Source organism: Symphodus melops (genome assembly GCF_947650265.1).
Source record: "Symphodus melops genome assembly, chromosome: 2".
NCBI lineage: Eukaryota > Metazoa > Chordata > Actinopteri > Labriformes > Labridae > Symphodus > Symphodus melops.
In genome coordinates, this window is record NC_136692.1 from 16,617,534 (window position 1) to 16,634,202 (window position 16,669).

The 16,669-nt window shown below is 39.2% G+C and overlaps 1 protein-coding gene across 1 annotated transcript; it reads right to left on the minus strand.

Annotated features, from left to right (window-relative positions):
* Nucleotides 1-7,834: 7,834 nt before the first annotated feature.
* Nucleotides 7,835-16,174, minus strand: stx10 (syntaxin 10). The gene is made up of 9 exons (XM_079338654.1): nucleotides 16,066-16,174; nucleotides 15,515-15,590; nucleotides 14,458-14,551; nucleotides 13,135-13,229; nucleotides 11,949-12,011; nucleotides 11,553-11,654; nucleotides 10,367-10,473; nucleotides 9,741-9,835; nucleotides 7,835-9,279 (listed from the first exon to the last, which is right to left on the minus strand). The coding sequence occupies exons 1-9, from the start codon at nucleotides 16,098-16,100 to the stop codon at nucleotides 9,203-9,205; spliced, it is 744 nt and encodes a 247-aa protein (XP_079194780.1). The 5' UTR covers nucleotides 16,101-16,174; the 3' UTR covers nucleotides 7,835-9,202.
* Nucleotides 16,175-16,669: the final 495 nt, after the last annotated feature.

Below are 16,669 nucleotides of genomic sequence, written 5' to 3' on the forward strand. Positions count from 1 at the left end.
CTTCAGACAATACACGAACATTACTATCAGAAGTGAGCTCCTGAGAATTCACCTTCAACACCAATGAGATGCTGCTTCATTTTCCAGACAGTCACCTGAATGGAACCTGATCTCACAGAACAGAGGGCAGGTGGAAGATTATTTCAGATGTTTGAAAAAAATGTGCTCAGCTAACATTTTGTAAGTGTGTTCAAAATAAATTCATGTGTGCAATTATAACCGCAGCTCTTTCACAGGTTGATTTACTGTTTGAAATATGCTTGTAATTTTTTTTTTCCCAATTGCAAATGCCCTAACTTTAGGAGCTTCTACAGTCATGTGTGAAAACTCATTTTCCATGCTCCAAAGCGTCTTCTCAGAGCATCGGCGCAGTGTGCTGCTCGGAAGCAAGGCCTAGCTGATTCAGCTTGCTTTTAAAAAGAACCTTAAACAAGTTTAAGTCCAGATGAAAGGATGAGAAGGTTCTCCAGCTGTACTGACAGGAGGACTGGCGAGAGGACAGCGTTGCGCTGCTGCAACTCGAAAGTACCGGTAGTTTCAAAGTCTGTGTGTGCGTATGTGTGTGTTACATGTCAATGCATATCCCTCTGTTGACTGCTTTAAAATGCAATGTTTGAGAGATGCTTCTGGTGTTACATCTAATATGTTGTATAGTCAAGTGTGTTATGGATATTCATCATAACATTTCTTATGTGGTGTAGGCTATAGGCTACACTGTAAAAAGAGATGCACATTAACTACTCAATAAAATTGAGGCAGCAGATTGCACACATGATTATTAATTACATCTAACCTTGTTAAAAGTTGAGCTAATATAACTGAAATCAGTTGCTAAAGAATAATCTGTTTAAATTGAGTAGATTAAAATAAAGCAAACAAAGAAATTAACCAAATTTAAACAAAAATATCAAGTAGATGTCACCGAGCAGGGAGGGATGATGCGAGAGGTCGGTGAAACAGAGTTAAAATTTAAATTAAGTGTACTTGTGTATGTTCTCCTGTGCCACAGAGTAATGCAGACATGTTGGAGGGAAATAGTAATTGTTTGAGTTAAAAAAAGATTAAATTAAATTAAAATACATGTTTTTATGTGTTTTTATGCGACCTTTCCTGACCCCGCATCACGCCCCTTCTCACCCGGTTTAGAAGAAAATTTTGGGGAAAAAAACCTATACAAATATTTAGTACTTATATTTTACTAGTTTCTTTTTAACAGTTTAGATATTATGCCCAGTTGAAAAAGTGTCTATTCACTTGTGCTTGTGAACACACACTTTTCCAACTGGGCATAATATCTAAACCATTACAAAAGAAACTAATAAAATGAACTGTCTGAAAGTCTAAACGTACCTCTTGAATCATTGTGAGATTGCAACAGTTGACAAAACACTGAATAAACACGAGATTGAAAGATTGTTTTTAAACAGTTAAAAAAATTGCTTTTAAAATATGTATACAAGTACATTTTACTTGTGGGTTTTAACTATGCAAACATTAATTTAACATTTTTCAAAATATACAGCTTAAAAGGTATTTTAATTGTTTTGTAACAGTGTAACCATTGCTTTCAAAATATTTAATACAAACAAAGATTTAAAGACATTTAGCTTGTTTGTTTTTAACTGTGCAAAAATTGCTTTTAAATTTAAAATATATAGCTTAGAATTTGTTAATTGTTTTGTGTAAACAGTGTAAAACAATGTTTTTAAAATATGTATAAACATAGACAAACATTTTACTTTTTAGTTTTAAAAGTTTGGAGCATAAAATTTAGCCTTTTCTCTGTCTTTCATTTCAAACTCCTGTTTCCATGATTGCCATATGGTAAGCAATGCCAACAAAACCATGCTGGGCTTTCCATCCTCCCACTTTTCAATCACTTTTCTGCCATTATTAATTTATGTAAGGGTCAAACAGATCATACACGTGTGAATCAATTTAGTCCGAATAATGTCTCACCAATACATTTGATGATGCATTACCGATCAAGGAGTGAAGGCCAAGTTTCTAGGCTCTCAACTAATTTGAGAGTCCGGGCCCTCCAATCTTAGATCCTCCGGATTAGCTTTGAATTCGGACCGTAGTGACCACACCCTCATTTCTAATTCACAATGTATATCCCACTAGTTACCTATTACCACCCTTTGTTTCCAATATGATTGACAATGACCGTGTGATATTTACACAAATTCAAGTCTTCCCTGGGAAGTCTCTACGATGTCAATATACGTCAGAAATATGCCAGTTTAGATGAAAATCCCTGTCTTCCTTTTCCTTTTAACTTCAGACTCGTCTTGTCAATCAGACATCACATCGGGGTCACCAGTTGAAAGATTTTTAGGTTGTGTCGTCTTATCTGAAAGGAAGATCGCGACCAAATGAGATCAAGTCAAAAGCTGGTTTATTGCAGGTTGATCACAGGTAATACAAAGAGCCCAGCTGAGAATTTCTCTGGTCGACCCAGGCCAACAAGAAAGAAAAATAACTGATAATGGCAAAACAAGACTTTTAATAAAGGCAGTTTCATGAAGGATAGTTTCAGGGGACTGTCTTCTGCTCTCTGGGCAGTGGACTAATACCTCCCTCCTCAGTGAGGCCAGCAGCCGCCCAGGGATCCTGTAACTTAAATTTTACACCTCTCATCTTTGCACCTTCTCTCACAACAATGTCATACTCAACAATATTTGTTCAAGGGATTTTCATGGAAAACTTCTGAATTACAGGTAGATCTCACCTGAAGCAGTTTGCCATCTGAGATCATGGTCTACCAGGTCACTAGAGAGTTAAGTATTGCTCATCCACTTCTTCATCCAGCACACTTCTATCACCAGGTAGGAACACCAAGAGTTTCTGTCCTGGGTCAAAGGTTCTGGCCTGTCTAACTTGTCATAACAGGACTTGTTGCTGCTGGGTGTCCGCCATGTGCGATTGGGCCAGCTCTTCCATTTTCTCCAGCCGCTCTCTCATCTGGATTACACAGAATACAACGTTAACAGATACCCCCTCCCCTTGCCTCCCTCCCAGATCGCTCTTAACAGTGCAAATGGGCCCCAAACTTCATGTCCATACAAAAGAGAAACTAGTGGAGGATTGTGGTACTTACCTGCATGCAAAGAGGTAGAGCAGCCATTGATTCCAGTCTGTACCAGTGTTGTGTGCAAACTTGGTCTGGTTAAAGTACTACTGTACGTTAGCCTATCTGTTTAAGGATGATCTGCTGTGATCCTGAGTCTCCTGATACCAAGTAACTGGTACATCTGTTTCAGCAGAGTAGACATAAAGTATAAAGTTAGTTCCCTAATTAGTTAATATTTCACAGCAACTTATTTTGCCTCTGTGCATTTCAATGGAAAGACTTCTGGATATTTGGTAGAATAGCCTGTTATAACTAGCATATAATGGTTTCCTGTTTTGCATCTCTCTACAGGACCAACTATGTCCATCCCAAGGCGTTAAAATGGGCTGACAATAATGGGTAGTGGTTAAAGTGGAGCTCAGAGCCCAGATGACTCAAAGGCAGGCATGGTGTTTCCAGCTGCTTGGGCAACCACTAGCTGCAACACTGACTCTTGTCCATAGATGATGCAATATATATTCAGCTCTGTTTGGCACTGGATGAAAGAGAATAGTGCACTCAAGTCTATGGAGCAACAGGTGACCGGCAAGATATATTTATTAATAATAATAATAAATGTTATTTGTAAAGCACTTAACATTTTTAAAATCTCAAAGTGCTACAGAGTTTAAAAGGATAAAACGGTAAATAAAACATAAAGCAAAAGTTACAGGAAGGCTTTTCTAAAAGATGAGTCTTTAGGCTTTTTTAAAAAGTAGCTGTAGACTGTGGGGCCTTCAGGTGCTCAGGGAGAGTGTTCCACATTCTTGGGGCAACAACAGAGAAAGCCCTATTGCCCATGGTGCAGAGCTTGGTCCTCTGTGTTTCGTGATAAACACAGAGACCAAGTGGTAAAAATTTGATGTGTAACAATAAATAAAATATTTTGTTGTACAATAGTCAATGTGTAATGTGTATCAAAGTACAGTCTGAGTCCCCAAAAGCTCAACATGTAAACTAGTCTAATATAGGTGTTCTTTCCTGTTTAAACATTGCAATTACCACATGCATTTGTAATGTGGTTAGCCTTTTGTCATTCTGTTGGCATGTAGCTGCAGCATTTCTTAGAAGTATGAGCATGTACTTACATGACTATGTGTAGCGTTAGCATTAGCCTGGGTGTTTTGTGTCATACATTTCCTCTGAGCTTGTGATGTAGCATAGCATGTTGCTTAGCTTGAGCATTAGCCTTGTTGCTATGTTTTATGCAATGCAACTGAGGTAACATAGCATGTAGCATAACATTAGAATGTAGCAAAGCATTAGCGACAACTATGTATTATTTTTTATATATTTGGAGTAAGTCAGCATTTACCATTTAGTTAATAATGTGTATTTCGTTTAGGGATGGGACTTTAACCAATTGATTACGATTAATTAATTAAAATAAACTAATTTAATCACAGTTTTCCTTATAAACAGCGCAGAACTGTTGTCATTGCTCCACACTCGCTCTGTGCTAGCTCCGCCATAAGTACAAACAAGAAGCCTAAACTCGACCAAATGACTGGCTTCAGGACCAAAATTAGTAACTCAACGTCTGATAAACTTAGAAATTCACTCGCTAAATTTGTTGCTCTGGAATGTAGACCACTATTAGACCACTTGACTCAAGAACTCTTTTGTCCCCCTGGCCATAAGACTGTACAACACTTCACTGTCACGGCAGGGAAGAAGCACACGGTGAACCCTGGACTCATTTTTTACTTTCCCCCCCCCCCCTTTTATCACCCTAACTAGGTCAAGTTTCACTCTATTGTCTTTGACACTTAATGCTAATCTGCTCCTCAATAGTTGGGTACTTTAATGGCAATCACCCTAATCACTCCTGGTTTCACCTTACTGTTTTGGAGACTTAATGCTAATCACACCTTTATGTTGCTGAGTACTTTAATGGCCCAGCCTGCATCCCTGCATTGACGGTTTAATGACTGTACTCACACCTCTGGCACTACCTCAAACACCTCTGTACATGCACATGTAATTAGTTTCTAGAAGGTCAGCACTTTGTTTCTCAGGCTCTTTAACTGTCAGGTCTCTTTTAATCAGCACATGTTTTTCTCTCCTTCACAGGTTATGTACATGCTATATAAGTTTAAGTCTAATGCTAATGCTAACTGCACAGGTTTAACCTGTAATTATGTTTACTCTTAGTCACATAGGGGCTCCTAAATCTTGTTTGGGGGATTATTGTATACAGAGGGGAGGGGGGACAGCAGGTGTGTATTGTAACTAATGTCTTGTGTCCTGCCTGTCTGTATACTGCTACTGGATGCCTTGAATTTCCCTCGGGATCAATAAAGTATCTATCTATCTATCTATCTATCTATTAGTGATAGAAGATACAGGGTTAGAAAATGTACTAAAGATAGCAACGATTGAACCAACTTTCCAACTGCTGTGCAGAAAAACTAATTTCAAACAAGATCCAACAGCTTTATGAAACTGAGAAGCAAGTAAAATTGCATGCATTGTATTCATTCATCCACTAAAATCCATTTAGATTGAAAAGTGTTGCTTTTTAGGGCAAATATTGTGATGCACTTAAAATGCGATTCATTTCAATTAATTAATTAGAAAGTCCTGAGTTAATTAGTTAAATTTTTTTAATCAAGTCCCACCTCTAATATTTTTTATAGCAACCTTTTTTTAACGACAGTAATCTGTGCATTTGCGTTTGTCTCCTTCTTCAATCTGGTGAATAAATCAAAGAACAACTTACTACCTGAATCGCACAATAGGCTTCACTAAAGCACATCAGTTATATTAATTTATAATAATTCATCGCTCCAAGCTTAGGCTGTCTTTATCTCTTTAAGTCTTAATGTTTATACTGTACCTATTTAAATATATTGTTAAAGCCCAGATAGATATTTTTACACGATGTAAATCTAAGCCTCACTCATAAATTACTTGTTAAAATCAATACCTAGACAAGCTAATGCTACTGAGGATCTGTCTGTATCAAACATCCTCCACAATATCAATGAAACAAGATATCAATAAGAGTCTAATTTGTAGTTTTAAAATCCAATGCATGTTGATGAAGCAGGTCTCGTTGGTTTGTAGCACATGTCCTTCATATTGTTTCCTTCTCTGAAAACTGCAATTCAAATGATCCTCCAAAGAGTCTCCATTCAGGAGTTGATGTCTTTATGTATTTTAATAAAGAAAACTGAGAAAAATAAGCAGTAGCATGTTTAGAAACAAAAAACAACTTAACATACCACACGAGTGATCACGCTCCAAGTTCTCAAGGCAACACCCTCTTTTTTTATAAAAAAATAATAATACTGTAGTGTCCTGTAATTTAAAACATCAGTATACTGTTTATGGCCTTTGTCAGTTTGCTTCAAGGTAACCATCCCACAATGCATTGCTAACTACAGTTCTTAAGTGTTTTAGATCAAAACAGTATTTTAGTGTAGAAAATTGGCCGCAGATTAACAGCAATTGCTTACAATTTAACTTTCAAAATAAAGCTTATTGTTTTCTTTGTGCAAATACTCCTGATATCTTTCTGATATTGTGGTGCAGTATCATCACACTATAACCTACATTAACACAACATGCATAATTTACCTCAACAGTGTCTCTGTCTCTCTGGATTACTTTGCTTGCTTATTTCGTTTTGTAAGGTAGCATCATAGACTGTAAATATTACGCGCAGCATACACCCACAAGTTGTCATTAACATTACAGTATAACATAACTCTCCTTTGTCAACCAAATGAAATTGTTGAGTTAAATTATTCACACTTTCTTATGTCCTGTGACCAGACGATAGTTGCTGAATTCAAAAGCAGAAAAAAAGGTGCAAAATAACAGGAAGTGCTCTTCAACTAAAAACTGACAAATTCTGTTGAGTTGGATTCATTAAAAATTCTCTTAATTTAGAATTACCTAAACAGATTATATTTACTGCAACTAAAATAATCAGATACTATCTTAAACATTTTTGTTTGAAAGTTACTTAAATAATTGCCACAAAATCAAGGATGCATTTATATTGAATACATGACTACAGTATCATTTATTAGTGTACCGGGTCATATTGCAGTTGGTTATGTTTAACGTGATGTTTGCGTGCTGCGCGAATACAGTATAGGATTATTAAAATGTGCGTACTGGCTGATAATAATTGTGTCCCCCCATGCATTTCATATGCCCCCCCCTAAGACAAAGGTCTGGCGACGGGTCTGTGTACAGCCCTTCACAAAGTGCTCATTTAGGACATGCTGTATAAATAAATCTGTCATGGTCATTTGACTCTCAACATGAGCTAAAACAACTGATGCAGGTGTGACAGTTCAGGATTGTCCTTTGAAGTTCAATCCAAACAGAAAACACTTTAACTTTACAGGAAAATTAAAGCAGTGTGGTTAAAGCTGCCTTTAGCCCCACAGACCTCTGCTTTGCGTGAGGTCTTGCATTGACTCACGACTGAAAATCACTCGAGTGCTTCATTTATGCTCGCAGCCCTTTTTCACTTCATTTTCCTCACTGAAGCGTTTAGGGGGTGAGGCCGTGAATATGTAAGAGGACATTAAAAGCACACACGAACAGGGGAGGAAATACGAGCTCTAAGGAAAAGACATCCGTGAGAGACAGCGACTTTGGACTTTTTTTTGGTGTAGAATGAGTACAAATAAAATTTTGCTTTTAAATTAACAATTTTCTCTGTAACTTGGAGTCAAAAGTGAAACAAATCAGACAGGATTAAACATCCGAGTGTAGAGGAAACATGTAATTCACACAACTTAAAAGCATTATCCTTTACAGTATATAATATTATACAGTACTGCACACACCCTAGCGTGGGCAGCATCACCTGACATGACACAAAGAGAATACATAGCCTGTAGAGTCCAGAAGAGGGCGCTGTGAGCCTAAATGAAGGCTTCTGTCAGAGGCATCCTGCCCAGCAACTATTCGCCCTCTCATTAGCAAAAGCTTTTCAATAAAACAGGCGAACCCATTCGCTCCCAGCCAAGGTTGTCTCTCATCGCTCCAGTGAGAGGAACAAAGCCACAGCCAATCGTGTGCTTCGCCCGCCTGCAGGGCACCAAGACGGCACACTGCAGACCTCACATCACCTGTCAAGAGACAGATCGGGGGGGGGGGGGGTTGAAAGGAAGCGTTGCTGTCCGCTGGCAAGAAGATCTAGGATCTGTGCATGGTGTGGAAAAATCTGCATGTGGTATCATCTTCACTCAGAGGCTTCAATGCAGCCGACGTCCCCCTTCCATACATCAATCTGTTGATCAGTGAGATCAGCTGCTGTCATGTTTGTGTCTCTATTTCTGCTCTCTTCTGATACTTGCCGATACATTCTCTCTCTGGTTTGGACATATAGGCACATTAACATACTGCACAGTCACATTATAAAAAAATAGATTTAAGGCAACACTGAAAAACCCCCGGTCCCTCCCCTCATTGTCTCTCTCACGCTGCTTCTGTCGGCCTCAAACACAAAAACCTCAGTTTCTTTAAATCCCAATCGATCAGCGTGAGCGCTGCCGAGAATCAGGCTGACTGAAAGATTCGTAAAGATCCAATACTTTACAGTCTATCATCAGATACTTTCTCTTCTTTAAAGCACTTTAAAATGAAGTTGTAAGTCAGCATCATTCAAAAGGTAGCACTGATTATAAAAACAAGACAACTCCTAACGTTACAAAACAATGTTTTACATTTTCAGTTTCAACAACAAAACAAAGTTAACTGTCAATAAACGCTTGATTCATGTGAGTTTCAAACCTCCGTGTTAGTAATGACCGGTAAAGAAACATCCTGGATACGCCTTGAAATGCTTTTTACTCTCCTGCCCGGGCCCTTTCTCGTTCGGTACCAAACTTTTTTTTCCATCAAGAACCGAAATGTACCAGTTTGAAAATACCACATGGGGAGTTTCCCTTCTACTGAAAGCAGCTTCATTCAGATAAATCATTTAAAGCAGAGAGGAGGATTCAGATCTCTGCTGGTCACCACTTTGGACACGTCCCTTGATCCTGTATCTTTCCATCCGTCCTTTATCAGAGAGGAGACTCTGGACGCAGTCATCGAGAGGTCAGAGGTCACCGGTTATCAGAGGGCAAAGAAGAGGATGAGGACAACGAGCAGTATGGCGACAAGCACGGCGATAGCGCACCACTGTCTCCGACCTAAGGAACAAAACGTCAACACAGAGTTGTTCAGTTAAAAACATTCAGCAGCATTAACCTGAGAAGACTTCTAATGTCAGAAATCTAAAAAGGAAAAACTCTGGGACCAGCTATGTCTTTGTCTCTTTCCTTTTCTGGTCTTTGTGATAAGCTGCTTACCAGCTAACCTGCCTCCCGCGCCATATTTACTACTATCAGTGACACATGTGAAACCAATTTGGTTTACTGATCACTCCTAAATATCAGCAGCTCTTTAACGTTAAAACCTTGACGACTTCGCTTCATGTTCAGGGAGACAGCGATGAACTCTTTGAGCACATTTTAGAATCCAAACTATTCGCTGAAAATAATCCACAGAGTGAGAGAACGACACAGTGCATGTCGAAATAATTGATTTCTGGATCTGGGCAAATAAAACAACACAATCAACATGGCGGTTTCCTTGGTTTCCTTTCACTTACTGCTGGTCATGTGTGACACCTTCTCCAGCTTCTTTAGCACTGAATCCATCCGGGATGACGTCTGGTCCATCTCGTCTCCAAAGTCCCCCAACATGCTGAACAACAAGAGGAGCACACCGTCAGTGAAACAGAGTCGAACAGCCTCCACACATCATGGAAGCTGATTAATGACACTCAAACAAAGGTATCCAGCGACTTAGACAAATGATTCCGAAAAAGAAAAGTATTGACGGGCCTTTTTTCTACTGATGCACGTCTGTCTGAGGGTGACGATGTTTGTCCTGAAGGTGGTGCTAGAGGAGAGTTCGAGGGTTAGGGTGCCTCTTAGGTGACTCTAGGTGAGTCCGTGTTTCCTGATGAGAAAGTTTTATCTGTTCTACTTCCTGAACACGTACCTGGTTCAGTCTACCTCATTATAATAAATACATATGCATACTTTTTTTTATCAATATAAAATTTTAAGATTACAAATTATTTAAGTGAAAAATGTGCCATTAAAGATCTTATCTTTGAGCTGTAAACAGACGAACACCAAGTATACGAGTGCCATTATCTGTCACAGGGGGGGGAAAAAGGGTTTGTGTGTCATGGTGTGTGTGCTTGAGGAGTAGGTGGCGTTTACTCACACGGCCTGCTCGTCCAACTCGTCCCCGATGCGTCCTGACATGTCTTTGAGGACTCTGATGCTGCCTGACACCAACTCCAGCTGCTCATCCTGCTCCTGCATGATCAGCTGAAACACAAAGAGAGAGAGAGACAGAGAGACAGAGAGAGAGAGAGAGAGACATGAACCCGAGTGGTGGACTTGAGTACCTCAGCACTAACTGCTGATACGTCACATTTAGGGTTTAGATGTTGTGATATTAGGATAATAATAGGCTGTTATAGGCAGCTGAACACCTCACACAACCGCCTGTGTGTACACAAGCCTCACTATCTGAATCTTTATCACTGTGATGTCATGTCTCAGCTTCTTGTGGCTGATTGGCTGACATAGTGTTGTGTGGTTCTCTCTGATCCACACTCTTACTTCACACTTACAGATTGAGGACTGTGAACAAACACTGTTATTTTTATTTATTTTTTTATTGGGGGAGGGGGGGCTTTAAAGACCAGGGAAAAAAACAGACAGGAAGTGAAGAAGCCATATTTAATTAATTCAATACAAAAAAAAAAGTTCTTGAATCAAATCACAATCCTCAAGTTTAAATCTAGCGTACTGATGTGTCCAGATGTTCTCATGTTCTACTTTGACGTTAAACTGAAAGTGTTTTTATTACAAGGCACTTTTGTAAAAAAAAAAAAAGAAGACTGACACATTTTAAGTTGAATCCCCCACAGAGTCAGAAGTGTTCACTGTCATCTATCAAAGACGTCCAGCCATTTTCTGCCTCTCGCCCGGGGCCGCGCCGGCTTGTTCTTGCTTTGACATTGCAAAAAAAAAAAAATAAATAAAAAAAAAAAATCCCTCGACTTTCCACCCACGTTAAGTCTCTGTCACTTTGTTCACAGCGTGACTCTTAGTGTGTTGATGGAGAGCTCGTTTTTATTAAAGCCCTGCGACACAGCAGGAAGTATCATCTCTCACTGTGCTCTCAATCCCAGTCCTACAACGTACAAACCTTTTATTTGAATCCGTTTCCAAATCTTTTACATGACTGAATAGAAAAGAGCATCAGGCTGACAGAAAGGATCGTCACTTAAATAACACGCAACGCAACCTCATCTCTAATTTGTAGAACAGGGCCTTCTTTTTATGCTTTTGGATCTTTTTATGTTCATGTCTTCTGCCCTGTTCCCCTCCCTCTTTACCTGCTGTTGCTCTTGTTGCTCCTCGATGTATCTGGAGTTTGCAGACACCATATGAGCCTCCAATCCCAATGACCTGTCCTGACCGCTCGAGGTCAGCAGAGCCTGGACACACACACACACACACATGCAGGAGATGATGTTAGCAGGAGGAAAGAAAAAAAACTTTTGGCAAACAAAAGTTGACCAAGCGGTGAAACAATGTGGGTTCGAAGGTTTATTTTACAGCTGCCTCTGACCGCACTCACACCATGACAAAATCAATGGTTGGGTGAATCAGGTGGAAAAGTGTCATGTTTTTATGAACCCGTTGGATAAAGTTTGTTTTCTTGTTGTTGATTTAAGTGTATTCTGTATCTCGTGTATTTAAAGGACTTGTGAGTTTAAACATCCACCAACCTGTCTGTTCTTCTTCTCTGCCTGAGCGACAGCAGAGGGGCTGCACAACTGATCCTTCATCTCCTGCACACACACACACACACACACACGCAATTAATCCTCACTGCATGACTAATGAACATATGTTAGCAGGTTATATTTCATTCTATGATGCCGAACAACATCCCTCAAAGGGACTGTTGGTTAAAAAGAGCCGTTGGGCTAACTCGGGTACATTTACATCCTTCTGAATGTTGATTCATGTACACTTCCCCTTTTCAACTGGATATTTTTCTATCACAGTGAAGTTCTCTCTACCAGCGCAGACAGCTTTGTTCAGTTAACTCTTCTTCTTCGTCTGCGCCACAAAAGCTGGCGGGCGACTTTGAAACGTCAGAAAACGGTTTGTTCCGTCTCAGGGAAGCTCTCCGTTTGGCTCGAATGACTCATTCTTCCTCAGGTCTGTTTGAAGGATTCGACCTTTTACCGTCAGACTCGTGCGAGTCATTTTTACCGCCGTGCCCTCAACATGGACGTTTTATTCAGTTCAGCTGGATAACATATGAAGAGACGGACAGGTACTGATGGATGATCAATAAGAACACAAACAGTGAAAACAGAAATAAACCCCGCCCCCCTCTGTGCTTCAGCTGCGCCTGTGACTCGTCTCGGACTTTGTCTTTATTAGAAACACTCGAGTTGCCAAAACAAAACACAGTCCTTCCTGGTAATGTTTGTGTCTCTCTCCAGCCGTTTTGCCTCCTTCACAATAAAACGCTCCTGTGAAAAAGAAACGCTGCCATACTTAGAAAATCTGATGATTTAGACGCCACTGATCGTCTGACGTTTGTATTCTTCTTTCTTATTTCTAGTTCAGTCATGTTTTCCATGCACTGTGCAGAGTCACAGGGCAGGGTTTAAACGTGATGAATAATTCAAAGAAAACACATGAGAAACGTGAAAAGAATTCAGTCAATGATTACATTAGTCAAGAGAATTAAGGGCAAACAAAGGAAATGTAGGTCATAGTCAGAGCTCAGATTGCATTATTATTCGGAGCATTTGAATTATATTTGATTTTTCTTGTGTTTAAAAATGTCAAATTCTTTCAAATTGCAAAGATATGACTTCATTTTTGTCAGTGCGATCACTTCTTTTTTTTCCCACGTTGATTTTCTCCACAAAAAGTAGAGTAGTTCTGCTTTACCTGGACGGCTGACCTGGTTCTCTCCACAAAGTCTCTCCTCTCCTGAAGTTCATCGTCTCCCAGTTTAAACTTCCCCGGGTTCGACTCCACGATGTCTGAGCAGGTTAAAGACACCAACTGGTCACCTGAGGTTGTTGACACACACTGCAGGAGTCTTGAAGGTTCGAACCTTTATCTGGACCAACTGAATGTTGACTCTGGAGACAAACGTGTCGACAACGTGATCCACCAAACGGTTCTCTAAAGTCACTTTAAAGTCTTATTTCATTTTACACACATCCAGTTCAAACTGGTTGTCAAAGGAGAAGATGACGACTGGTAGAGAAGAGAAATAAATCTTCCTTTTAAGTTTTATTTCAATATCAATTTAACTGAAAAAATAAAATGAAAAACTTTGCAGTCCTGGTGAAGTGTTTCATATTGTCGACATTATTGTAGTCTCTCTTTGACTCTCATCATATCAAGAGCGACCACGGAGTTTATTGAATAAAAAAAGTAAAGTAAAAGAACTGTGAAACTGAGTCACGAGTGTCCTGCTGGCTGTAATGTTGTTGGAGCCGTGTTGACCTCATGTTTACGTGTTTACTTGCGTTTAAAGCTGTTTCAGTGAAGGACTCGAGAAAAGAAAAAAGGCCTACAGCTCAATGTTTTTTCAGATCACCGTCTTTCCATGTCAATGTACAGTATGTGCAATATGAACCTGCGAGTTAACCAAAGTGTGCTAACATTAGCTGTCCCACCTTTTACACACTACTTATATAACCTTGGTGTTTAAGTCATTTGTTGACTTTACTATAGGCAACATTTCTCCCGACATGCAAATGAAAAAAATTCTCATTAAGGAAAAGACAAAAAAAAAAAAGATTTGTCAGGCAGAATTGTTGTTTCAAATCCATATTCATTTAGAAGTTCTATCTATTGTGGGAGAAATAAAACTAAAATTGTTGATTTATTCAAACTTATTCTCATGAAGAAATCTTTAAAAACTCACCTTTTTAAAATCACCTACAATCACCAAGTCCCCTCCTTCCCCCCTACGTTGATAGTTTATGTTTTGGTTACTGATTGTTGTTTTGTCTTTTTGTCATAAGCGCTATATAAAACAAATGTATTATTATTGTTATCATTGATATTATTATTATAAAGAGGAAAACAAAAGACAAAGACTGTTTTGCACTGGTCACTTCCTGTAAAGATACAAAAAGAGGGTGGGCTGGTTGGCTGAAGACATTTCCACTAGTCATGTTAATAGGGTGGGGGTCGTGACGATTGTGAAAAGAGTTGTGGGTTTTTTTTAGTTTTTTTCTTCAGTGCAAAGGATACTGATGGTTTCACTGAGGTCCTCCAGGTCCCAGTCTATGGCCCTCAGACAGTTCCTCAGTTCATTGGTGCTCCAGTCTAGTTCATCACGACTCACCTGAAAACACAGAAAGCAGCAAACACCATGTGACTAAATATACTTCTCTTCTCTGGGTGTGTGAGTCATCACTCAACAATGACAGAGTAAAAGACGATGTTTGTGCTAAATATAGATTTCAAGATGGTGTTGCAAAAACCTGAACGGGGATTTGTTAGGAATGCACATAACATCACACTACAGGACTGTAGTGTTTTAAATGGCTTGCAGGTGAGTCATATCATCGAACAATGAAAACTACAAAAAAAAAACATCCAATATAATGTCATCAACAGAACTTTAAATGTTTAGAAAGTTAATTGAGCAAATCATCTCACTACATGGCTTACGTACCAAACGTTGAACAGCACATGGAGTTTATTTGAGTGTAGAATTCTTGTTATCGTTGTTTTAAACCAAAGTAAGGACTACTTTGGGGACTGTATGCTACAAATACTTGAATTACCCGTTCATTAGTTCATTGTTTTGTTGATGATTCAACAGTTGCTTGGTCTGTGAATGGTGAAAACGTCACAAAAAAAGAAAAGAAAACATGAATTCGGAGGAAGCTTAAAATCATGGGAAGTCGTTGGAAAAAATGTTTTCTTTAAAAACAAAAATCAAATGAGTCGTTTTATTATCTGCATTCACGATGTTCGCCAGTTCATGTCCCAAAGAAACATTGTCTGTGGCATATATGAATACAAACTGGTAAAACCATCTCCTTATTCAATGACATTTTAAATTGCTTAATTGCTTAAATTTGCTTTACTTTCTTCTACTGATAAATCACGTCATGACCTTCCTTTGATACCATACAGTATATTTTAACTCATGATGATCATAATGACATTTATTTAGGGTGTTTTAGACAGTCAGGACGGACTGTTTGGACCTAAATTGTAGTATGTTAGAGGATCATGGTTTTCGGGGTTATGATTTATGTGGTGATATTCTGATTAAAGGTCGAAGAGGTCTTCTCACCTGTGTCCCATCCTGCAACAGTTCCTCCCATCTATCAAAAAGGCTCCGAGCACGGGACAAGGCCTTCTGCACCTCCCTTTGTTTACACACACACACACACACACACACACACAAACAAACAAATCATAAGCAGAACATGAGCTGTCAGCTAGTTGACTTTACTAGTTCAGACACCTGGATGTAGTCTGCTGCGACCCTCCCCCTTTAACCAAAACAAACACACAAGTTAGATTTCACATCCATCTCTCACTTCACAGCGCCGAGCAAACTAGCTAACATGAAAGGTGTTTCCACTGACGGCTACTAAATCAAATCTGAGAGCTTACTCTTTCTTCAGTAAGCCTAACAAACATCAGCAATCTGGCTACCCTGCTGCTGGAAGCGCCGATGCTAGTTAGCTACAGTTAGCCGCTGAGCTAACTTTGGCAAAACAACTTTTTCTTTAATGGAAACATAACAACTGTGTATCGAGTTAGGTTTCAACCATTTAACTACTAGAATTGGCTAAAGGAAACGGTAAGTTTTAGGTCTTCTATTTGTAAAATTCTTACCCCTTCACAACGAAAAACGGGTCTTCTAACGACATGATTGTTACTTCCGCCTTAATCAGAGCGCATGCGCACTTACAACGAAAACATCAGAGGGTGTTCAATGATACTCTGCGGATTCCTCCACTTCGGGTTTTTTTTTACCACAGAAAATCAATTTATTGTCATTTATGAGGGCGACACTGTCTCATCACCAACTATCGGATGTCTGATGACATGCTGGCTAATGCAACACTTCAAAATACTGTAAAAAGTCCGTACTTAAAATGCATAAACAGTTCGTAATATGCGCTATGCTTTAAACGTGGCCTGTAGATGCTTACACGAGTTTCAGTAACAACATCTGGAGTAAAACTGCTTTGGTGTTTGGAGAAGTGGGCTTGTTGAAACAGAAGAGGAGTTACTGGTACTGTACACATCTGTGTTAGATTAGTTGCCATGGTGACGTCTATGCAATCACTGCCTGTGTTTGTTGCGGGATAGTGTGAATTTAACTCTTTGTGAACCATAGACTTTAAAAAGAGCAAACATTCACTGAAAACACACATGTACAAACACAATTTATTTCTGGCTTCATGTTAACTAGGCCTATCATAAAGTTGTGTGA

Bases quoted from the DNA above. Each gene is read 5' to 3' on its own strand.
- stx10 (XM_079338654.1), bottom strand. From the start codon at position 16,100: ATGTCGTTAGAAGACCCGTTTTTCGTTGTGAAGGG. The intron at 12,012-13,134 runs GTAAAGCAGAAC...GTGTGTGTGCAG, and splicing joins GAACCAGGTCAGCCGTCCAG to GAGATGAAGGATCAGTTGTG. The intron at 9,836-10,366 runs GTGAGTAAACGC...CTTGTTGTTCAG, and splicing joins GAGTTGGACGAGCAGGCCGT to CATGTTGGGGGACTTTGGAG.